At 43.0% G+C, this 25,655-nt stretch overlaps 1 protein-coding gene across 6 annotated transcripts in view; it reads left to right on the top strand.

The window, feature by feature from the left end:
- Nucleotides 1–25,655, top strand: part of ZNF609 (zinc finger protein 609) — a 99,509-nt gene that overhangs the window by 52,691 nt on the left and 21,163 nt on the right. For all 6 annotated transcript variants that reach the window (XM_075857826.1, XM_075857828.1, XM_075857827.1 and 3 more), the window contains one exon: nt 10,093–10,318. In XM_075857826.1, the coding sequence (XP_075713941.1) occupies nt 10,093–10,318 (226 nt within the window). The remainder of the gene's footprint in view (nt 1–10,092; nt 10,319–25,655) is intronic.

The following is a 25,655-nucleotide window of genomic DNA, read 5'->3' as shown; positions in this document are numbered from 1 at the left end:
ATAGATATGCCAATATGTGGTGCCCGGCTTGTGCCACCATAACAAGGCAGCTCTCTAATTATTATGCGGTGTTTCCCGGTTTTAGAAACACCCTACATGTGGCCCTAATCTTTTGTCTGGACATATGACAGGGCTCAGAAGTGAAGAGTACCATGCGGAGTGGAGGCCTAATTTGGCGATTTACAAAGTATTGGTTCACAACTGCAGAGGCTCAGATGTGAAATAATAAAAAGAAACCCCTGATAAGTGACCCCCACTATGGAAACTGCACCCCTCAAGGCATTTATTAAGGGGTGTAGTGAGCATTTTCACCCCACAGGTCTTTTCCATAAATGAATGCGCTGCGGATGGTGCAAATTAAAAATTTATATATTTCCCTAGATATGCCATTCAGTGGCAAATATGTCATGCCCAGCTTATGACGCTGGAGACACACACCCCAAAAATTGTTAAAAGGGTTCTCCCGGGTATGACGATGCCATATATGTTGAAGGAAACTGCTGTTTGGGGACGCTGTAGGGTTCAGGGCCGAGGGAGCACCATTTGGCCTTTGGAGAGCGGATTTTGCTTGGTACTATATTTGTTTGAGTATTGCTGGTGTTTTATAATGTGGGGGTACATGTAAGCGGGGCGGAGTATATAAGGGGCATAGTCAGGTGGTATAAAAAAATAAAAAAAACCATAGATGTGTGTTACGCTGTGAAGCAATCCTTTCCGCACAGGCCAGTGTCGCACTGATAAATGGTGTCATTTCTTATCCCCCTTTTGGTCCACACTCCGCACCTTTTGTAGTTTGGGGAATTTTGCTGGGAAAGTGTTGTCCTGGTATAATACGGGCACCGTCGCTTCCAGCGGATATGTTTGGGCCCTCCCCTTCCTGGTTCCCTAATTTTAGGTCCTTGATAAATCGCCTCTTGAAACAGAAGAAATGTTCCCCTCGGGCACAACTGCATATTTTTTTTATTTCCTGACTTATTGGAGCCATAACTAATTTTATTTTTCATAGACGTAGCGGTATGAGGGCTAGTTTGTTGCGAGACGAGCTGTAGTTATTATTGGTACAATTTTGGGGTACATGTGACTTTTTGATCACCTTTTATCCTATTTTTTGGGATGCCAGGTAAACAAAAAAACGCAATTCTGGCACAGCTTTTTTCGTTTTTTTTATACAGCGTTCACCATGCGTTATAAATTACATGTTAACTTTATTCTGCGGGTCAGTACGATTCTGGCGATACCTAATTTATAGCACTTTTTTATGTTTTACAACTTTTTGCACAATAAAATTACTTTTGTAAAAAGAATGTATTTATTTTTTTCTGTCGCCAAGTTGTGAGAACCATAACTTTTTAATTTTTTTGTCGACGGAGGTGTATGAGGGCTTGTTTTTTGCGGGACGAGCTATAGTTTTTATAGGTACCATTTTTGGATACGTGCGACTTTTTGATCACCTTTTTATTCTAATATATGTAGGGCAAAGTGACCAAAAAACAGAAACTCTGGTAAAGTTTTTAACGTTTTTTTTTACGCTGTTCACCGCGTGCAATAAATAATATAATATTTTGATACCTCCGGTCGTTACGGTCGTGGCGATACCAAATACATATGGTTTATTATTATTTTTCAATAATAAAGGACTTGATAAGAGTAAAAGGGGGATTGTGTTTTATTTGATTACTTGAAACTTTTATTGTTTTCAAACTTACTTTTTTCACTTTTTTTTACACTTTTTTATACTTTTTTTTTACACTTTTCTTCAAGTCCCACTAGGGGACTTGAAGGTCCAACGGTCAGATATTTTTTTTTCTAATACATTGCACTACCTATGTAGTGCAATGTATTAGATCTGTCAGTCATTCACTGACAGCAAGCCGATTAGGCTTCGCCTCCCGGCGGGGCCTAAATCGGCTTCCGTAATGGCAGAGCAGGAGACCATTGTGTCTCCTGTTGCCATAACAGCAGTCGCCAGTCCCGATTGCCTCTCAGGGCTGGCGATCTGCTAGTAACCGCTACGATGCAGCAATCGCTTTCGATTGCTGCATCGAAGGGGTTAATGGCAGGGATCGGAGCTAGCTCCGGTTCCTGCCGTTACAGGTGGATGTCAGCTGTACAGTACAGCTGACTTCCACCGCTGATGACGCCGGATCAGCTCCTGACCCGGCGCCATCTTGCCGGCAGCTACGGAAGCCGATCAGGCTCCGCCGCCGGGCGGATCTTGACCGGCTTCGGTGCTAGGCAGACCGGGAGGCCAGTATTAGGCCTCCGGTTGCCATTGCAGCCACCGGAACCCCGGCAATTTCATTGCTGGGGCTCCGATGAGCTGCAAACACCTTAAGTGCAGCGATCGCGTTTGAGCGCTGCACTTAAGGGGTTAATGGCGGGGATCGAAGCTAATTTCGGTCCTCGCCGTTACAGTCGGATGTCAGCTGTAAGATACAGCTGAGATCCGACGATGATGGCACCGACTCAGCTTCTGAGCCGGTGCCAAACATTTGACGTAAATGTACGGCGTTTTGCGGGAAGTCAATGCTTTCCATGACGTACATTTACGTCAAATGTCGGGAAGGGGTTAAAGACAATCTCTTTGCTGCTTGACGTAGGGCCTGTTCACATCAGCGTTCGGGTTCTGTTTATTGGTTCCGTTCAACCTTTCCTTCAGAGGAACCGGTAAAAGGAAACTAACTTCTGTTTGCGTTACCATTGATTTCAATGGTAATGTTTCAGTCTGTTTACGTTGCGTAAAGCTTCCATTTTTTTCACGGAAACAATAGCGTAGTCGACTATGCTATTGTTTCTGTGAAAAAAAACTAAAAACGGAAGCATTACCATTGAAATCAATGGTAACGCAAACGTAATCTATAGTTTCAGATCGGCTTTCTGTTCATCAGTTCCTCTGATGGGAAGGTTGAAAGGAACCGATGATCGGAACCCGAACGCTGATGTGAACCGGCCCTTATCTGTTCCTTATTTTTACTGCCTGAAGTCTGAAGTGTTTTATTTTGTCAATAAAATCTGAATATTTATCTGAAATAATGCGTCCATAGAAATAAATTTGGACTGGACGGCGCTTTTCAATTTGAGAGGTTTCTTTTCTTTTTGTCCAATTATGCAGTAACGTTTAATTGGATAGATCTGCTGAATATGTAAACAGGCTATAGACGTAAGATCCGATCGAGTTTCCCCCACATTAGCAGCTCCACTTATTCCTTCTGCCTCCATAGAGATCACATGGCTGTGTGGCAGACCAGAACAGGCATGTTTATGGTGGAGCTCCGCAAGATAGCTGTTGGTCAAAGGGATTTTCCAGTCCCTAAAAATTGATGGCCTATCACTTTAATGGGAGGAGGCTGCAATACTGTGAAATCGCCGCTACATCTGTGTCGACGATTCACAATAAGCAAGTAGAAATGAAGGGCAGAAGACGGTCCCTGACCCATCAGCTATTGATGCCCTATCCTGGGGATAGGCCATCAATTTTTAGGGACTGGAAAACCCCTTTAAGGCCTTATTCACACGAACGTGTCCATTTTGCGCGCGTAAAAAATGTTGCGTTTTTCATGCGTTGCAGTTCTGTGTGACATCCGTGTACGGTGCGAGTCTGCGTTTTTTACGCGCATATGTCACGCGCATTTTACGTCCGCCAAATGAACTGAAGGAGGTGTTTTTCTTATTATTTCTTTAGCAACTGTTTCGTGAATCACGCACAGCACACGTATGACGTCGTTGTGCTGTCTGACTTGCACGCACCCATTGACTTCAATGGGTGCGTGATGCGCAAAACACGCACAATAGGACATGCAGTGAGTTTCATGCAGCGGACACACGCTGTGTGTAAAACACAATGTCTGAAATGGCCCATTGAATTGCATAGGTCCGTGTGACATCCGTTGTTTTAACGCGCGTAACACGGACGTGAAATACGCTGGTGTGAATAAGGCCTAAGGATCCATTCACTAGTTGCGATTGAGGTGCGATTAGAACTGCATCGAAAAAATGCATTTGTAAACCGAACGCGCTTTTACCGTGATTAAAGAGGCTCTGTCACCAGATTATGCAACCCCTATCTGCTATTGCAGCAGATAGGCGCTGCAATGTAGATTACAGTAACGTTTTTATTTTTTTTAAAAACGAGCATTTTTGGCCAAGTTATGACCATTTTTATATTTATGTAAATGAGGCTTTCTAAAGTACAAGTGGGCGTGTTTAAAGTTATGTCCAACTGGGCGTGTATTATGTGCGTACATCGGGGGCGTTTTTACTTCTTTTACTAGCTGGGCGTTGTGTATAGAAGTATCATCCACTTCTCTTCAGAACGCCCAGCTTCTGGCAGTGCAGACACAGCCGTGTTCTCGAGAGATCACGCTGTGACGTCACTCACTTCCTGCCCCAGGTCCTGCATCGTGTCGGACGAGCGAGGACACATCGGCACCAGAGGCTACAGTTGATTCTGCAGCAGCATCGGCGTTTGCAGGTAAGTCGATGTAGCCTCTGTCGCCTGGTGCCGATGTGTCCTCGCTCGTCCGACACGATGCAGGACCTGGGGCAGGAAGTGAGTGACGTCACAGCGTGATCTCTCGAGAACACGCTGTGTCTGTGCACTGCCAGAAGCTGGGCGTTGTGGAGAGAAGTGGATGATACTTCTATACACAACGCCCAGCTAGTAAAAGAAGTAAAAACATGCCCCGATGTACGCACATAATACACGCCCAGTTGGACTTTTACTTTAAACACGCCCAGTTGTACTTTAGAAAGCCTCATTTACATAAATATAAAAATGGTCATAACTTGGCCAAAAATGCTCGTTTTAAAAAAAACAAAAACGTTCCTCTTATCTCCATTGCAGCGCAGATCTGCTGCAATAGCAGATGGGGGTTGCAAAATCTGGTGACAGAGCCTCTTTAAGGACATTTTTTTTAAATTGATTGCTTTTTTTTACCGCAATAGATCCTATATGTTCGTATAATTCTGGATTCAACCATGTCGTTTTAGATGCAGTTTTTGAGCCAAACACTGGACGCATGTAGCGGCGGGTTTAAGGTGTAACGGCCGTTTAAGCCTTAGATGCCACGTTCAATAGCAACTGTGACATCTAAAAATCTGCACTGTGTAAACTGGATCTTAGGCTACATTTAAATTATTTTTATGTGGTATCCATAAAGGAAAACACTTAGGCTATGTTCACATGTAGAGTAGTTGCTGCAGATTTAGCGTCTGGAAAATCCCTAGCGTACTAGAGTAGCAGCAAAGTGGATGACGTTTAACAAATCTTCCCTGAACGCTGCAAAACAATTTCTGTGTAGAAATTGACCTGTGATGCATATTTTTAAATCCGGAGAATCAATTTATGCTGTAGATTTGTTGTAATAGGGAAGTGAAAATCCGCAATAAATGGCAAATGTTTTTGGTTTTTTTCGTGTTTTTTTTTTTTTTGCTGCGGAATAGTAGCATTTTCGCAGAAAAAATCACAACTAGAAAAAAAAATCAAACCCTTTTTCCACTTTAAAATGAGAAAAGGAAAATCATACTCTCCTTCCCTGGCGCTCGCATAGTGATCCGTTTCTGCTCATCAGACCAGTCTCTGTGCAGCTGGCTGTCTGGTCACATGGGACAAACCATACCATACCAAACTTAATCCCAGGAGGCCGGCTTAGCAGAGACCAGCCAATAGGAGCAGGAACATGTCGCTACTTTAGCGCCAGTGGAGACGAGGGTTGTTTTTTATTCTCCCCTCTGCTCTACGCAGCAGCAAATCCGCCCGAAAATCTTGACCAAATCAAATACGATTTGGTGCAGACTTTTGGCCGAAATTCCCTGCGGAATCAAAGTTCGATTTACAGCAAATACGACTGTTGTGAACTTACCAGTATACTTATCTCTTGTGTCCATTATCAATGTACCAAAAATGTCTCGGATGTGAAAACCCTTTAAGGCCACCCCTTTCCGCATCAAATTCTGCCTAATCTACATGCACACGTTGCGGAATTTGATGTGGGAAATCCATATCAAAACCGCGTGGCATGTCCGCACATAATACGCATCATCGTGTACATGCAACCTAACGCTTCATGCCCACTTGAGTCTTTTTTTCTTCAGGGTGCTAGCTGTTTTTCAGACGGCTAGCACCTTGACCCATTCATTTCAATGGGGCCATGCACACTTCAGTTTTTTTGACGGCCCCGTTGCTCAGTTCCGACAAAAGTAGAGCATGTCCTACTTTGGTCCGAGATTCCGTGACCGTGAGGCCCATGCAAGTCAATGGGGCCGTCAAAAAAACTGAAGGCACACGGAAGGCATCCGTGTGCCGTCCGTGTGTGATGGAGCCGTTGCCTAGCAACAGCTGGGCGGGCAGAGGTACATATCCGGACAGATACACTACACTAATCGGCAGCCCCTTCTCTCTGTCAGCACTGATGGAGAGAAGAGGCTGCTGATCAGTGCTGGAACGCAGCGATATTAAGAAAAATAAGTTCATACGTACCCCGGGCGTTGTCTTGGTGACGCGTCCCTCTTCTGACATCCAATCCGACCTCCCTGGATGACGCGGCAGTCCATGTGACCGCTACAGCCTATGATTGGCTGCAGCGGTCACATGGTCTGAAACGTCATCTCAGGAGGCTGGACTTGAGGAAGAAGCAGGCAAGCAGGGAGTTCTGGGTAAGTAGTAACTTTTTTTTTTTTTTTGTTGCAGGTTTTTCTTAATGAACCATTAATCTATATTGTGAGTGCCGCACATGCTATTCCCTGTCCGGCGGTAGTCTCTGTCCAGGGTGCTGAAAGAGTTAAAGGGCTGCACTGATCGGCAGTAACTGTTTCAGCACCCTGGACAGTGAGTACCGCTGGACAGGGAATAGCATGTGCGGCACTCACAATATCATGTACATAGTGTGAACGTGTTTGTTTCCTCTCGGAAACTGAAACACGGAAGTGTACACGGAGTACACACGGGAAGCACACGGTTCCAATCACGGACGCACGGATCCGTGAAAAACGGCTGTGAAAACGGTGTTGGAAGTGTGCATGAGGCCTAAGAGAGAGACGCTCTGGTAAATATCACATAGCAATACATCTTGTTTGTTCAGTCTATATTAAGCAGTACATCTTTATCAACATCTCATTTATATGGTTCCACAGAGAGACCTTAAATGGTCACTAACTTTTAACAAACTCTGCATAAATCAATAGTAGAAGAGAATATAAGAAACGTAATGTAGGTAGTGCCGCATGGCCCCCCTGTAGGTAGTGCTGCACGGCCCCCCTGTAGGTAGTGCCGCAAAGCACCCTTTTACATGGCACCCCCTACCTTCCTGTAGATAGCGCTACTGTAGGGGATGGTTCTAACTTCAATGTACGTATATGGAGAATGAAGTCAGGGACTTCTCCTGGATCGGAATCACCGCTTCACAAGTCCCTGACGTCACTGTGTCCATATATGGACAGTGAAGTCAGGGACTTCTCCTGGAGCGGAAACACCGGCCATAGTGTCGGGGATTACGTTTCAGGAGTAGGGGACCGCGCCAGGAGAGGTCCCTGACGTGACTGTCCATATATAGACAGTGAAGTTAAAGAGGCTCTGTCACCAGATTTTGCAACCCCTATCTGCTATTGCAGCAGATAGGCGCTGCAATGTAGATTACAGTAACGTTTTTATTTGTAAAAAACGAGCATTTTTGGCCAAGTTATGACCATTTTTTGTAGTTATGCAAATGAGGCTTGCAAAAGTCCAAGTGGGCGTGTTTAAAAGTAAAAGTCCAAGTGGGCGTGTATTATGTGCGTACATCGGGGCGTTTTTACTACTTTTACTAGCTGGGCGTTCTGATGAGAAGTATCATCCACTTCTCTTCACAACGCCCAGCTTCTGGCAGTGCAGACACAGCTGTGTTCTCGAGAGATCACGCTGTGACGTCACTCACAGGTCCTGCATCGTGTCAGACGAGCGAGGACACATCGGCACCAGAGGCTTCAGTTGATTCTGCAGCAGCATCGGCGTTAGCAGGTAAGTCGATGTAGCTACTTACCTGCAAACGCTGATGCTGCTGCAGAATCAACTGTAGCCTCTGGTGCCGATGTGTCCTCGCTCGTCTGACACGATGCAGGACCTGTGAGTGACGTCACAGCGTGATCTCTCGAGAACACGGCTGTGTCTGCACTGCCAGAAGCTGGGCGTTGTGAAGAGAAGTTGATGATACTTCTCGTCACAGCGCCCAGCTAGTAAAAGTAGTAAAAACGCCCCGATGTACGCACATAATACACGCCCACTTGGACTTTTACTTTTAAACACACCCACTTGGACTTTTGCAAGCCTCATTTGCATAAATACAAAAATGGTCATAACTTGGCCAAAAATGCTCGTTTTTAAAAAATAAAAACGTTACTGTAATCTACATTGCAGCGCCGATCTGCTGCAATAGCAGATAGGGGTTGCAAAATCTGGTGACAGAGCCTCTTTAAGGACTTCTCCTGGAGCGGAATCTACGGCCACAGCTTCGGCAACGCTGTGGCCGGGGATTGAGGGTTCCGCTCCCAGAAGGAGCAACAAAAATACCCTCCCCCTCCACACATGCGCTTTGCACTGTGAGGAGGGGAAGGGAGCGGGCGTCAGAAAGCTCGGCCGTCACTCGGATCACATCCGAGTGACAGCCGTGCTTTACACAGCCCTATAGACTTCCATGGAAGCCGTGCAACTGAGAGAATGGCCGAAAATAGGGCATGTACCATTTTTTGACGGCCCAGCTTACCTGGACATCAAAAAATCAGCCGTGTGAATAGCCCCATTTGGGGTCTATTGTTCCTACTGCAGCCGTGTGACGGACGTTTTTTGGACGGCCTTCACACGGCCGGGAAACCTTGTCCTGTGAATAGAGCCTCATTCTTTATGTGCACACATTACAGCTTATTTTGAAAAGTTAAAAAAAAAAAAAAAAAAAAGTTTTCAATGGAGACCAATATTTTATTTTATACTTGGGACTTTAATGTTCTTGTTTATCATTCATCTACTTCACTTATATACTGAGTGATTATTGGATGAACCTGTTCTACTGCTCCAATAGAGAGGCATAATAGATTTAGCAAAAAAAAGAATCACTTGGTGAATCTATTCATTGTAGGTAAACAAAGATGTAAGAAAATGGAAATCGGATTTACTTAGGGAGTAATCTTGTAAATATTTGTCACGTAAGATCATATTATTCAGGGCATAATCACTATAAATAGTGTCTTCCATATTGTCCCTAAATGATATGTGTCCGTACTGTCATTTTCCCAATAGTCTGCCTGACCTCTGCAGCAGCCATATAAACAGCTCTGTCCTCAAACACTGAATAAAGCAGCTGCTAGGAAATCCCAGCCAGATATTAAGCACCACTCAAGCTGCTCTCTGTGTGTGTGCAGATGTTGAAACTTCCTCCGCTTCCTAAGAGCTTCTTTACACTGGAGATGATGGAATTGCCGTTACATAGAAGGTAGAAAATGTGGGTAATTCCGTCCATATGGTTGATTCAGGGCGCTTTCCTGCCATGCTTCCTTCTGGGTTAAAAGAATGGGATTTTTCACAGATTTTAGTACACCAACATGAAAGCTACATCCCCCTATTAGGTAGAACATATCTAAAGATTTTAAGAAAAGAATAAAGGATGGACTTCTACTCTGCCTCCTTTTTTTTAAAGAAAACTGCACTGTGTGAACAAGGTCTGTAGGGGTTGTTTCTTTTTCTTTGTGAAGAATGAAAAATTTACATTTCTGGTATGAAGTATTGGTAGTACTGGTATTGGTAGTGAGTCATTTATTTTATGTGATTTAACTTTTTGATATTTAATAGTATATTCCCATCCACAGGGCATGCATTAAATGCCTGATAGGTGTGGGTTCCACCTCTGCTCTGCATTTAAACATCTGGAAACTCTACTTTTAAAGCTCTATCGTCACTGCTGTCCTTGTAGCTTATTATTATAGTTATTCATTTATTGATTTTACGATTACAGTTTTTCTATAAATATGCAATTTGGGACTAGATTCATTTTTGCTGCTAAGTTCACCAGTTTGTTTTGTGACCCTGCCATAGAACTGACATTTGTTTTTTGTACCTTTTTCCTCTAGATGGAATCCACAGTATGTGCGTCTTCTGGGCTACCTCTGCATCTGCTTGTCCCGATGGTCAGCAATGACATATCGTCTCCATGTGAGCAGATCATGGTGCGAACAAGATCTGTGGGTGTCAACACCAGTGATGTGGCTCTTGCTACTGAGCCTGAATGTCTTGGACCTTGTGAGCCGGGCACTAGTGTTAATTTGGAAGGCATCGTGTGGCAGGAGACAGAGGATGGTAGGTTAAACGTGTTTTTTCGAAGCTTTAATTATGTACATCGGCTAACATTTTAAAGGGAACTTGTCACCAGGTTTATGCTTCCTTATGTGAGGGCAGCATCAAGTAGTGCCAGAGACCCTGATTCCAATGCTGTTTTACTTGTCCGAGATTGGCTAGCCCCGCCCACCTGCAACTGTTTGACAGCTTTCTCCCCATACTGTGCATAGGGAGAAAGCTGTCAATCAGTGGTGGGTGGGGCTAAACACAGCTCATGAATATCGAGGACTCAATAGAGTCTACAGCTAGCCCCGGCCATACCCCACTGCCAGCTTTTTCCCTGACAATCAGTGGCAGGTGGGCGGGGCTAGCCACAGCTCATGAATACGGGCTGCATATGAGTGATTTTTACAAAAACTACTAATCGCTGACAAGTAAAACCGCATTGGAATCAGGGTCTCTGGCACTACTTGATCCTGCCTTCAGATAGGGCAGCATAAACCTGGTGACCAGTTCCCTTTAAAGGAACAGTGTCATCACAAATATTTTATTTATATGTTAAAGATGTTAGTGCCTTAATATAAACGTTTATTTTCATTTGTGTGTTTGTGTTTTACTGTTTCTTTTTTTCACACTTTTTCTTCCCTATGGGGGCTGCCATTTTTTGTTCCATTTCTGTGTGTGTCGATTAACGACACACACAGACATGGAATACGGCAGCCACAGTCCCATAGGGACTGCGAACGGCTCCCGTCCCATTGACTGCCGTGTACGGCGTCTGTGTGGGAACTGCGCATGCGCCGCTCCCACACAGTCCTATTCGAAATTGGCGCCGTCCGGCGCCATTTTCCTGTGGACCGGAAGTCGCGGCCGGACAGTAATATTACTACTTCCGGTCGCGGCTTCCAAGTGCACATGGAACAGCGGCAGCAAAGGGAGCGGACGGGCCGCGGCGGCAGGAGCAGGTAAGCGATTTCAATGTATGTTAGTGTTTGTGTGTGTTTACTACTGCATGTAAACCTACTACACTGTGGGTTACCTCAAAAAATGGCGACACACAGTGTAGGAGGTTAAACCTTTCAAACCCCTCGTTTATCCCGGCACTAGCCAGGATAAAGGAGGGGGGGGATGCTGAGCGCTCACTAGAGCGATAGCTTTTAACCCAATGTTGCAATGCTGCAATTTTGGGAACTAGCTCCAAACAGCTCCATCTAGTGACCAAAAATGGGTAGTATTATAAATTTGAAAAAATTTATAATATTTCCTGACTCGCGAAAAAAATAAAAAAAATTTGAACAATGTTTTATCACCCACACACTAAATGTTTAAATTTTAAAAAAAAAACATGTTTTTGGGGCGACACCATGCCTTTAAGGGCTCGTGCACACTAGCATGTTACAATTCCTTACAGCCTCTGAGTTGTATGTAGCTGTAGCCATAGTACAGCTCCCCCTGGTCTACGGAGTTTTTTTTTTGTTGTGTCAGTTTCCATGTGAATTGGGGTATGCTTCATTGGATGCCTTATTACGGAACTATTTTTCTCTAGAAGCATTGCATTACTCTGTGTGCCTCCATACAGCCTCTTTGCTCATGGCTTTGCTGTGTGCATGAGGCCTTAGAAAGACACACCACAAAAACCAGGAAGAAAATATATGCAGGGTATGGCCTCATGCACACGACCGTAAAAAAATCTCCCTAATTGCAGACCGGTTCAGTTGTATTGGCCACGGACACCTTTCTGTATCGCTACAGATAGGTGTCCGTGCCGTAGAAATGTACCGCAAAAGATAGAACATGATCTATCTTTTGCGTTTTACGGGCCGTGCTCCCATACTTTGTATGGGAGAACGGGTCGCAAATGCAGGCTGCGGGCGGCCGGCCCTTCCCGCAGTCGCAGGCCATGTGAATGAGGCCTATTTCTGTAACTTTCTCAGTTGTCTATAGGAAAGCAATCTCTAGGAAAATGCTCCTATCATTATTTATTTTCTAGGGTGCTTTACATATAAACCATGGAGGGGTTTAAATACGTAATATATGAACAGACTATAAAAACAAGCAATTACAATAAAAATGTACTTACTGAGTGACAGACTGGAACAGAGAGGGAGAGGGCCCTGCCCGCAAATACAAGGAGGTGAGGGGAGATGATGCTCAAGCAGTTAGGTAACTCTGGAAATCCACCCAATGGATTAAAAAAAGAAATAAATCACGTGTTCCCTGCACAATGTATATTTTATGTAAATCACATTTGTAAGATATTCTGCTAATTACGATCTAACATCTCACCTCTATTGAGGCAAAGTATTACAGAGACTGCAACAAAAATGGGATTGACCGCGGTGGTTGACCGCATTGTTGTGTTTTTTGTGTAAGTCATAATTTTTTATTCATTTAGTTAATATATTTTTTCTTTATAGTGAGCATAGCACCATTATTCTGATGCAGAGCTCCAAGTCACCTGCATCCACGGGTAAGGGAAGCTTAGACTGCGTTTACACATCGTGGCAAAAAAAAAAAAAAGAAGCTTTATGACTACTACGTGTGAACACAGCCTTACTGCATACATTCATTAGTGGCAGGTGAAGGGACGCAGCATTTTATTATCTTCTGTCCATGCATTGGATTTGAAGCGCTGTATCAGATTCAATTACTATTAGAAATATATTTTGTTTTGGACTTTAAAAGAACACTATGTTAAAAGGTTGAGAATCCCTTTAAAATCTTGTGCTGGTCAAATCCCTGATATTGATTAGTTGTGAGTGGCTCCTCTGGTGATGGGCTGGGGGCCACAAACCATGTCAAGGCAAAAAACAGCCTAACAAACCCTTTACTAATTTAAAGGGTTGAAAATGTCGCAAACAACACATTAGTCACAGGTTCCGTCACTCACGGCGCTTTAAAATAAAAATGGATGAGGCTTAGAGGGTGGGCCCAGCACATTTACCCATAATTTACGCCAGAACCTGGTGTAAATTATAGCGCAAATCTATTCCTAGCTGGGGTAGATTTGACTTTTAAGACGGCCAGATTTATTAAGAGGCGGGCGTCTATGAAGTTTTATTTATTATCTCACTCCAGCGATCTTTATATAAGACTGGCATATGAAAACCACTCATTGTCTTCCAATTCTGCAGTTTGTTTACTTTATTTCTGATATTCAGGCGATAGGTCTCTGCCTGTGAATGGCTTCAGGGATCTCCTACCTATTGCTGCGGTGTGTGTATCGAGCTGTTCTGCTGGTTTACCACTGCACCTAACCTGCAGTACTCTCGTCACCAGAGCTATCCATCACATTGCCGCAGTGTCACCTGTAATCTGGACCTTGCATTGTAAACATTGCAGACAACACGGCAGTGGTGGATTTTATAACTTCATATCCACAGTTGTATATGCTATAATAAAAAAAAAATGTGCAATTCGCTGTTATTTTTGAACATCCTCAGTAATTTATGTGGGTGTCCAATTGGACAAGCAATAGGAGCCCCAGAGCGAGCCTCCCGTACTGCATACAGGAGCCGGAGCCCATGCCCTGTGTTACGAGTGCCATGCAGCGCAGACTATTGGAAGTCAGTCCTGCGTAGTATCTGTATATATAACTGGAGGAACATTTTGGTATTTAATCAAATACAGGACCATAAAATAGTTTCAAATCTGTTCACCTTTTTTCTATTTTTTATTTTGTTCTATATTGTGTAGTTTAGCCTACGGCTTATACATTCACTTTCCTGGGACTTGCAGTGAAGCCAGTCACACACATTAGATGAGATATCTGTGGGCTGAACGCTTGTTGGGACTCCAGCTTTGTCCCTGAATCTCTTCTTGGATTTGCCATGCATGTTTTATTGCTGTCGGGAGACTGGGACACCTCTGGAGCTGCTCATGTGCAGCGGGGACAATGATCAGGCGTGTTAATATCCAACATACCCTGATCCTTGCCAGCAGTTGTTGGTGGACAGTCGGGCTGTATATATTCCATTATTGGAGAAGTGCGGGATCTGCCCACGATTATCTAATATTTATAGCGTTCTCTAGAGCTGAGGGCAGGTCTGATCTAGTACAAGATTTCTAGTGTATTTCCCCTGGACATAGCTCTGTGAGGGCTTGTTTTTTGTGGAATATGAAAAAAACGGCGGCGACTCCACTGTTTTAGGACTTTTCCGGCGTTCACCATATGGTAAAAACAACATGTAAAGTTAAATCTGCGGGGCGATACGATTACGTCAATACCAAATTGATGTAGTTTTGTTTTTAAAATGTTTTATCGGAGAAATTCCTGAGTACAGAAGCCGTGTGTGGGCTGCCAATGACCATACATAATGTTCCCTACCCTCCCCGGATATTGAGGGATCATGCCAATTCTATTCCCAACTGAATGATGCCGTAACGGGTTGTGTACAACTTGCCTAAAGCACCTATAGATGTGAGCTGTGTGTCTGCCCCTATATCTACAGACTGCGGCCATTTCTGTCATATTTCATGTGTGGATGTCCCCGCATCCCCCAATAAATGTTTATGTAACTACTGCGTTTTACTGCTAGACCGCTCAGCAGTACAAGAAACAGGAGATACGCTTTAAATAGCGCCTTTCCCTTTATTCACCGCACAGCCCTGTCTGATGTGCTGCGGTATGGGTTAACCATTTACTGCGTTTGTTCTGAGGAGCCAGGTAATATTGTACTCCGCTCTTCTGCCCCTTTTTTACATGACCTACTATAAGCTGTAAATGTCCCTGCGTTCCAGCACTTAATTCTGATAACAGATGTTCGGTGGCACTAGTGCGCTTCTGATCTAATGTAATAAACCATTCCTCCGGGTTTGCAGCAGTGCCATGCTGTCGGAGAGAATGTGCCACCGACTGGTTGAAAACAGTCATTGGTACCTGCATACCCCTGCAGCTGTGACGCCATCTGCGTTCTGAATGTAAGGCAGGAAAAGCTGCAGGTGTGTCCATATTTTACTTCCCAAAGTTTCCGGACCGCTTGTGCCTTTATTACTTCTAACCAAGTACAATTCAGTTCTAGCATCCGTTTCTTTTGTTTTAGTTCATCAAATTCTATAAATTACCAGGCTTGCCTCATGCATTTCCCAGAAGCTGTTTTTGGTTTTCTGCGCCTTTTCACTGCAACGAACTTTGGTTTTGAAAGTGTTGTATGTGTTTTCTGAAGTCTGGTTTATTTTCTATGCTCATTTAGGCTATTGTTTTGTGCATGCCTACGTTATGGGATGTTTTTTATTTTTTTATTATATATATTTTTTTTTTATATATATAAGGCTGGGTTCTCACGTCACAGTAAAAATTAGTTGTTTTTTTGTTGCTGTGAACCTGACTGAAACCCCTACGCTAATGTGGAAAGACTCCCAAAAACTTGCATTGTTATGGACACCTTTACTGGCGTTGGACACCGCAGATTTTTTTTTTTTCTAATATTTATAATGTCAATTGATGTTGAGCATCTGTTCAATGTATATAGTGAACATGCTGCTCTATTTAATGTACAGGGTATCTATATACGGATAACGCTGAGAATTTATACTATTGCGGCCGACACAGGAGGAGCTCATCACTGTCAATCGGTATGCAATGGCCAATTAATTGACTGGGCAATTAATTGGAAAAAAAAAAGTCATCTTACGCATTTCGTTTTTTTTCAAGTTTTAATTGTATCTGCGTCCTCCGGACGAAGATATAGTTGAATCCAATGGTAGAGCAGGGGGCCCTTAGCCATTCACTATGTAATGCTGGCCGCGCACGGGTCAGCACGTATAGGCGCAATGACATCACTGCCTCGCACCTGTCTGTACCAAGCTGCTCATGGCTTGGCACAGAGAGGCGCAATGTCATCACTGCCTTGTCCCTGTGTGCGCGGAGACATGAACTGCTCTGCACAGTCAGACAGGCAGAATGGGGTTAGGCGGTGTGAGGGCAGCTGTGGGGCGATATACTGCGTGGTGGCAGCTGTGGGGCAATATACTGCATGGTGGCAACAGTGGGGCATTGTACTGCGTGGGAGCAGCTGTCGAGCATTGTACTGCGTGGGAGCAGCTGTCGAGCATTGTACTGCGTGGGGGCAGCTGTCGAGCATTGTACTGCGAGGGGGCATTGTACTGCGAGGGGGCAGCTGTGGGGCATTGCACTGTGTGGGGGCGTTGTACTGCGCGGGGGCAGCTGTGGGGGCATATTATATAGAGTAGTATACAGCAGGCTCAGGGGATATATATTCAAAGGTGTGGCATACAAAAAGGGATGTGGCCTAAATCTTTCATGAAATGGAATTGAGGTTACATGTTCAATTAATCGTGATTTTGATTTAGGTCAAATTTTGACTGCCACATGAAAACCCAGTCTAAATGTGTTTACGTTTTGTTTTTGTTTTTTTTCTAAAAAAAAAAATCTTCCATGGTGGTGTCACTCTTTCTTCCTTTAGGGCATGTTCACAAGTAGGCCGGATTCACACGTTACGTAAATACTGCAGATTTTCCGCAACTGACTTAATTTCGGAAAAACCGCAGTGTATTACAGTAGAAGCAGAATGGATGAGATTTGAACACATCTCATCCACACGCTGCATAAAAGACCCGCTGAAAAAAACGTTCATATATTGGCATGCGGTGCGTTTTTTTTATTTTTTATTTATTTTTTAAAAAAAAATTTAAAACCGCAGAATGTCAATTTATGGTGCAGAATCGCTGTTTTGCACGTTTTCCCCATTGCATGCAGGGGAGGTAAAACCTGCAACAAATAGCAGATGTTGCTATTTTTGCGGCGATAAAAGCTGAAATTCCGCTGCAAAAATCGCAGCTCAGAATAAAAAATGAACATACACAGAACTCTCTGCTTCTGCCTCTAGCCCGGCCTCTAGGGCTGACGTTTCATAGCGGTCACATGGGATGAAGCGTCATCCCAGGAGGCTGGGCTGCAGGACATCAGAGAGACGCGTCGCCATGGCATACGGTAAGTATTTTTAATAATTTGGGGGTGTGTTTTTTTTGGACTAATTCCCTTTGATGTCCTTCTACGCAGCATATCCACCCTGTGTGAACATACCCATAGCGTATACCCTACAGATTTTCCATCCGGAATGAATGAGATTTTAACATCTCCTCCACACGCTGCAGAAATATTACATATAGAAAATGTGCATAAATTGACCTGCAGTGCGGATTATAAGGCCGGGTTCACACGTAGCGTAAATACTGCGGGTTTCTGCAGGATATTTAATTGTGGAAAATCCGCAGCATAATATAGTAGCAGCAGAGTGGCTGAGATCTGAACAAATCTTATCCACACACTGCGTAAGTAATACACAAAAATCCCTGTTTTTTGTTGTTGTGGGTTTTCCCTGTTAAATTCAATGGGGAGGTAAAATCCGCAACAAGTAACAGATGTTGCGATTTTGTGGCGGAAAGCTGCGATTCCGTTGCAAAAATTGCAACTCAAGAAAATAAAATCTTATACTTACCCGTAATTCTGTGCTTCTTTGTCCACGCCGGCCTGCTCGGATGATGTTTTATCCCATGTGACCGCTGCAGCCAATCACAGGCTGCAGCGGTCACATGGGATGAAACCTCATCCCAGGGCTGCAGGAGGGACGTGTTGCCATAACAAGTGTTAATCTTTTTTTCATTGCAGGATTTCCGCAGCGTACATTCCGGATGAAAAACTGCACCACAATATGATGCTTTTTTTCGGACGGAATTTCCTGCAGGCACCAGGGCAGTTACGCTGTGTAACTTTTACGCATATCCACCCTATGTGAACTTACCCTAAATCTGAGCATGTCCATTTATGCTGCAAATTCGCTGTGTGTTTGTTGCGATTACGTTGTATATTTGCAGCAAATTCCGAGGGTTAAAAAAAACAACAAAAAAAACTCAAGCCTATACTTACCTCTTGCGGCGCTGCCATAGCAATGTGTCCCTGCTCTTCCGGTTGCCCCCTGTGATGACGTTTCATCAAATGTGACCCTTTAAGCTAGGCCTGGGCGTTTAATCGAATTCGTTCCCCCTGGAGGACTGTGACAATTCTTTTTTTTTAGACTTAATCGATTTTATACTGGCACCATAAAGCTGAGCTACAGGATGAAGCTCCGCACCGCCACCTGTAAATAAAATGGAGTCTCATTTACCAGTGTTTCTCCCCTGCGCTGACGCTGGCCGCCGTTCCATCCATTCAGTGAGGAGGGAGGAGACCGTGTACAGGATGCAACAATGCTGTCTCCTCCCACTTCCTCCTGTGGCTGCCTGACGTAAGGCTCTGCAGCACTGGCATGGTATGCCAGTACTGCTTCTGTTAGTCTTTTATTGGCAGCTTATGAGGTCATATGCTGCCAGCCAATAGCATGAGGGCATTCAGAAAGGGGATCAGTGATTAGCGTACCCGACAGGTCAAGATATTACATGGTCCCTGCAGGGGAGCTGAGCTAAGAGCTGAATCCGTCAGGTCAGCGGGACTGATGGGTTCAGTGTCAGCGGGTCCTGCAGGATCGAGCGGTTACCGATCACATCTAAGTTCATAATTTGGACACAGAGCAACCGCTAAGAGCAGGTACGCATTGCTATTGCATTGCCTGAAAAGGTAAGTATTATGCGTTTTTTATTTTTTAGGGGCCGCAGCGGAAGATCCGGCTGAATATACGCACACAGTTTGATGCAATTATACAGCAGGATTTTCCGGCATATTCTGGGTCATATACACTGCAAGCATTTCCCTTAGGGTGAATTCACACGCAGCAGATTTTGTTGCAGAAATTTCTGCGACTGAAAATCCGTTCCATTCATCTGCGCAAAATCGTAAAATTCGACAAACATACGTTTTGTCTACGATGTGTGAACCCAGCCTTATTGTCTGTTTAGATAATGCTATGGGGCGTGTGTGCGCTTTATGGCTGCTGCAATGAGTGGGAGTTAATCGACTGAGAAATGGCTTAGACTATTGGGCAGGGTTCACATTTTGTGTTAGTGTGCCACATGGCAAAATAGAGTACGTTTTACCAAAAATTGTACGTTTTACCGCAAATCACTGTTTTGCAATGCGGTCATTGGCCACTTAGTTTTTACAGGTGATTCCTGTTGGAAAAATGTTTCACTTGTAGGGGCCTGTTCACATCAGCGTCTGCCTTTTGTTCATGGGTTACGTTAGACCTTTCCGTCAGAGGAACCGATGAAAGTAAAGACAAACAGAAACCATAGCTTCCGTTTGCATTACTATTGATTTTAAAGGTAAAGCTTCCATTATAATTGGTTTCGGTTTGCTTCTGTTCCGTAAGGTTTACGTTCTTTCTCGCTGAAACAATAGCGTAATTGACTACGCTATTGTTACTGCTACGATTGGTCTTAGGATAAGTTCAGACATTGCAGAATTGCCATTGGTTTGTGGTGTGGAATCTGTTTACGGTACAATAGATGTGAATGAGTTTTTCATAAAACAAAGTATGATCACGCTGCAGATTTTTAAATGTTGCTGAAAACCACAGATTTTCACCCTTCTCAACGCATGGGGGAAATCTTTGTCAAAATCCCCATATAACACATCCCCGAAGTCTGGACTAGCCATAGATTTTCAGTGCATATTCCGCACTGGAAATAAGTGACAATTTACAGTAAAATTCATGTGAATTGGGTTTTTCAAAACCCCATCCACATGTAGCAAAAATTAGCACGCAGTTCAGATCTTTAAACTACGCAGCATGTCGATTCTGTTGTGATGTAGTGCAAAAGGTGAGATCTGTGGGTGGGAAATCTGAAGCAAATTCAGGATTTTTTTTACGTTAATTAGCGGCAAATCTGCCATGTTTGACTGAACCCACCCTTAGGTCATTTTCACGTGGCAGTGTTTTGGTCAGTGTTTGAAAGCTGAAAAATAATCAGTATTTTCACGAGTTTTTTGGCGCGGAAACCGCTCCGCAAAAACCGGCCGAAAATGCCTCCCATTGATTTCAATGGGAGGCGGAGGCGGTTTTCTCCCGTAAGCGGGAGAAAGAATGGACATGCCCTATCTTCGCACAGTTACGCCTCTGACCGCCCATTGACATCAATGGGAGGCAGAGAGAGTATTTCGCCGAGTTTTTTGCCCATAGCACTCAATGGGCGCGAGCGGAAAACGGGGCCGTGCAGGAAGGTCAAAATCTGCCTCAAAATCCCAAACGGAATTTTGAGGCAGAATTTTCCTCCTGCAAAAAACTTCGTGTGAACACAGTCATTTCACATGTTGCGTAAATACTGGGGATTTTTCCCAACGGAATAAGTTGCAGAAAATCCACAGCGTTCTACAGTAGCAGCAAAGGGGATGAGAGAGAACAAACCTGCTGTGTACTGAGCGGAAAAAACGCTCAGAAAATGACATCCGGTGCTGAATTTTATTCCGCAGCATGTCAATTGTTTTTGCGTAAACGCTGCTTATTTGTTGTGGGTTTTTCACCTTTAAATTCAATGTGGAGGTAAAACCCGCAACAAATAGCAGTAAAAAAAAAAGTAACTCACAAAAAAAAGACTCTTATGCTTACCCAGAAGTCTGTTTTTCTTCCTCCAGGCCAACCTCCTGAGATGATGTTTCATGCCATGTGACTGCTGCAGCCAATCACAGGCTGTAGCGATCTCCTGGGATGAAACGCCACCCCAGGAGGACGGCCTGCTTGCCGCAGTTTTTTGCAGTGGACATTCCGGGTGAAAAAATGCACCACAGATTGGTGCAGTTTTTCTCCCGGAATTCTGTGCGGCCACCGAGGCAGATACGCAGCGTAACTTTACTCAGCGTATCCGCCTCGTGTGAACTCAATCTAATGGCGAGAATTGTACCTGTTTCTGTATTTTGGACCCAATCCTGGTTTTGACTTACAAATACTGATACAAAATACTAATTAAAAAACCTGCCATGAGAAAGTGGCCGAACAACTCCAGGAAGTGATGGGTAGAGCACCCTCCTCCAGAGACCAAGGAGTGGCAGAAGAGTTGCATACAGAGCTTAGTGTCCCTTTACATGGGCAGATATTCTGCCCGATTTACGAGCACCAATCGACAATATAGAAAGTTGATCAGCGTTAGTTGACCCCATTAATTAATACAATCGTTCCTCCCCGTACATTTGCATTTTGTCGGCAGCACATCCCCTGGTTACTCGTGTTTTTAGTCACACAAAAGCCACCCAAAAATGTTTTTTACGTGTTTTTTTTTAACCCTTTCCTGGTCAAGGACGTATCTCATCTCCTATATCTGTGTGAAGAAGCAGAGGGGTGCACACGGGGGCCGTGTTCATTGCAAACAGGTAGAGGAGTGGGATCTGTGATATTTGCTCTCCGATGGGAACATATAGGATAGTCTTTATTCAAGATGGGCAGTTGCTCTTCTAAACACCGCTCTCATTTATTTACTCCACGACCCACGCATCCCACACACAAACGCCAATGAAGTTTATACATTTTACACTATCCTTATTCCGTCTGTAAACGATCTTTAGAGTAAAATCCTCTGAACGCTTCTCTAGTCATACTAGTTAGACGTCTTCATTATAAAGATTATCAATACGATTATCACTGATAACTGTCTCCATAAATAGAAAAAAGCAGAGGATTGGAGCAGCACTGTGAACAAATGCCTGACTAGGCTGGTGCAAAGCTTCAAAAATAAAGGAGTGACCTCTCCTTATGTGTTAGGCATCCAAAAAAGAGACCGTGAAGCAGCACTCAAATAAAGTGAATTTATTCATCCAACATGGAACCACAACGTTTCACCTCCTCTATGAAGACATTTTCTATGAAGGCATTTTCATAGAGGAGGTGAAACGTTGTGGTTCCATGTTGGATGAATAAATTCACTTTATTTGAGTTCTGCTTCACGTTCTCTTTTTTGGATGTCTCCATAAATAAATAGTTGTACGCATTAGGTTAGGTTTAGGGATTTGCAGTTATGGATTCGAGTTTTTGACTGCACCATGTGAATAAACCCTCTGATGTTGCAGAATTGCAGTGGATTTGTGGCTCGGATTCCGCACCACGTTTTTCCTAACCCAATCCGCATGTAGCAGAAACATTTTGCGGCAAAATAAATCTTACTTTTAACCCCTTCAGGACCAAGCTCATTTTGGCCTTCAGGACCAGTCTCATTTTGGCCTTCAGGACCAGTCCCATTTTTTTTCAAATCTGACATGGTTCACTTTATGTGGGAATGCTTATACCTATCCAAGCGATTCCGAGATTTTCTCATGACATATTGTACTTTGTTAGTGAAAAACATTGGTCGATAAGTTCAGTATTTATTTGTGAAAAACACCAAAATTTTGAGAAAATTGCAAAAATTATGATTTTTCAAAATGTAAATATATCTTCTTGTAAAACAGTAATACCACCCAAAAATATTTACTGGTAAACATTTCCCATATGTCTACTTTGTGTTTGTATAGTTTTTTTGAACATTCTTTTATTTTTCTAGGACGTTACAAGACTTAGAACTTTAGCAGCAATTTCTCACATTTTCAAGAAAATTTCAAAAGGCTTTTTTTTCAGGGACCAGTTCAGTTCTGAAGTGGCTTTGAGGGGCCCATGTATTTGAAAACCTTAAACACCCCATTTTAAAAACTGCACCCCTCAAAGTATTCAAAACGGCATTCAGAAAGTGTTTTAACCCTTCAGGCATTTCACAGAAATGAAAGCAAAGTAGAGGTGAAATATACAAATTTCATTTTTTTTTGCTGAAATTCATTTGTAATACATTTTTTCTGTAACACAAAGTTTTACCAGAGAAATGCAACTCAATATTTATTGCCCAGATTCTGCAGTTTTTAGAAATATCCCACATGTGACCCTAGTGTGCTAATAGATTGAAGCACAGGATACAGAAGCAAAGTCGATTTTGGGGTCTCCTTTTTATTTTTTTTTATATATTTTAGGCACCATGTCAGGTTTGAAGAGGTCTTGTGGTGCCAAAACAGTGGAAACCCCCAAAAGTGACCCCATTTTGAAACAACACACCTCAAGGAATGTAGCTAGGGCTATAGTTAGCATTTTGACCCCATAGTTTTTTGCTAAATTTATTTGAATTAGTCTGTAAAAATAAAAATTAAAAATATTCTGAAAAAACATAGAATTTTTCTAATTTGTACAAAGAATAAAAGAGAAAAAGCATCCCGATATTTGAAAAGCAATTTCTGCCGATTACGGCAATACTCCATATGTGGTAATAAACTGATGTTTAGACCCACAGCAGGGCTCAGAAGGGAAGGAGCGCCATTTGGATGTTGGAGCACAGATTTTGCTTGAATGGCTTTCAGTGCCATGTCGCATTTACAACGCACTGGAGGGCCCAAAACAGTAGAAACCCCCCAAAAGTGACCACATTTTGGAAACTACCCTACAAAAATTCCTTGAGGGGTGTATAGTTAGCATTTTTACCCCACAGGTTTTTTGCTGAATTTATTGGAATTCGTCTGTGAGGATGAAAATCTACTTTTTTCCGAAAAAACATAGAATTTTCAAATTTTTACAAGGAATAAAGAAGAAAAGCAACCCAACATTTGTAAAGCAATTTCTTCAGAGTACGGCAATACCACATATGTGGTCATAAACTTCTGTTTGAGTACACACGGCAGGGTTTAGCATGGCAGGCGCGCTATTTGGCATGTAGATTTGCTTGATTGGTTTTTAGGCGCCATGTCTCTTTTGCAGAGCCCCTGAGGTACCAGTACAGTAAAAACCCCTGAAAAGTGACTCCATTTAGGAAACTACACCACTCAGGGCATTAATCTAGGGGTGTAGTAAGCATTTTGATCCCACCGGTGTGTCATAAATTTTATTAGAATTAGGCAGTGAAATGAAAAATTAAGTTTTTGCCCAAAAATATGTAGATTTAGCTCCCAAGGTGTTTATTTTCACGAGGTAATAGGAGAAAAAACACCACACAAATTGTTACTCGATTTCTCCCGAGTACGGCAATACGCCATGTGTGGCCCTAAACTGCTGTTTGCACATGGCAGAACACAAAATAGAAGGAGCGCCATTTGGCTTTTAGAGCGCAGATTTTGCTGGATTGGTGTACGGGCTCCATGTCGCATTTGCAGAGCCCCTGAGGTACCAGAGTACAGTAGAAACCCCACTGGGATGTGACCCCATTTTGGAAACTACACCCTCATGGCTTATTTTTGTGATTTTCGCAGCATTGGCCCACAATGGCAGGGCTCTGGGGTCAAATAGTAAAACAAACCCCCAACTAGTGACCACTATTTTGGAAACTGCACCTCTCAAGGCATTTTTTTTAAGGGGTGTAGTAAGCATTTTGACCCCCCAGGGTTTTTTTTTTATTTATTGGAAATGAACGCTCAGCGGATGGTGAAAATTGCAATTTTCCACTGATATGCAGATTTAGCTTGTTAGTTGTTCTGTTTGGCGTTTTGCTGGTATTTCAGTTTATAATGTGGAGGCATATGTAAGCTGTGCGGAGTACACTAAGGTATAATAAGAGGGTATGATAATGCCGTAAATAAAAATCTGCAGATGTGTGCCCGGTGTCACACTCCTAAATGGTGCCCAATCTTATCCGCTTTTGGAACGCTCTGCACATTTTGCATCGCCATATTCTGAGAGCTAGAACTTTTTTATTTTTTCTTCACCCAAGCTGTGTGAGGGCTTATTTGTTGCGGGACAATCTGTACTTTTCATTGGTGCAATTTTGGTGTACATGCGATTTTTTTTTTTGATCACTTTTTATTCCATTTTTTTGGCAAGCGAGGTGACCAAAAACAAGCAATTCTGACAATGTGTTTTATTCTTTTTTTTCTTTTTTTTTTTTTTACACCATTCACCATGCGCTATAAATTACTAATTCACTTTATTCTTTGGGTCGATACGATTACGGCGATACTATATGTATATAGGTTTTTATATTTTACAGCGTTTGCACAAAAAAAACACCTTTTTTTTTTTTTTTTTTTAAATCATTTGTTTTTTGAATCGACATATTCTGAGTCATACATTTTTTTATTTTTCCGTAAATAAAGCTATGGGGGAGGGCTTATTTTTTGCGGGAAGTTTTGTCGTTTTTATTGGTACAATTTTGGGGTACATGCGACATTTTGATCACTTTTTATTCTGTTTTGGGAGGGGTGGTGACCAAAAAACTGCGATTCTGGAATTGTTTTGTTTTTTATGGTGTTCACCATGCGTGGGGGGGAAAACAACGTGGTGTGATATTATAGTTTTGGTCGTTACGGGGGCGGCGATACCAAATACGTGTACTTTTTTTTAATGTTTTCCGTTTTTTCCTATAATAGAAGGCTTATAATGGGAAAAAAGGCAGTGTTTGTTTTTTTAACTTGAAATCCTTTAACTTTGTTACGTTGTTATTAACTTTCTTAACTTTTTTTTTTGTTCCA

This window comes from Rhinoderma darwinii, chromosome 3, assembly GCF_050947455.1.
Source record: "Rhinoderma darwinii isolate aRhiDar2 chromosome 3, aRhiDar2.hap1, whole genome shotgun sequence".
NCBI classification, from domain to species: domain Eukaryota; kingdom Metazoa; phylum Chordata; class Amphibia; order Anura; family Rhinodermatidae; genus Rhinoderma; species Rhinoderma darwinii.
This window is presented reverse-complemented; position numbering and strand designations above follow the sequence as displayed.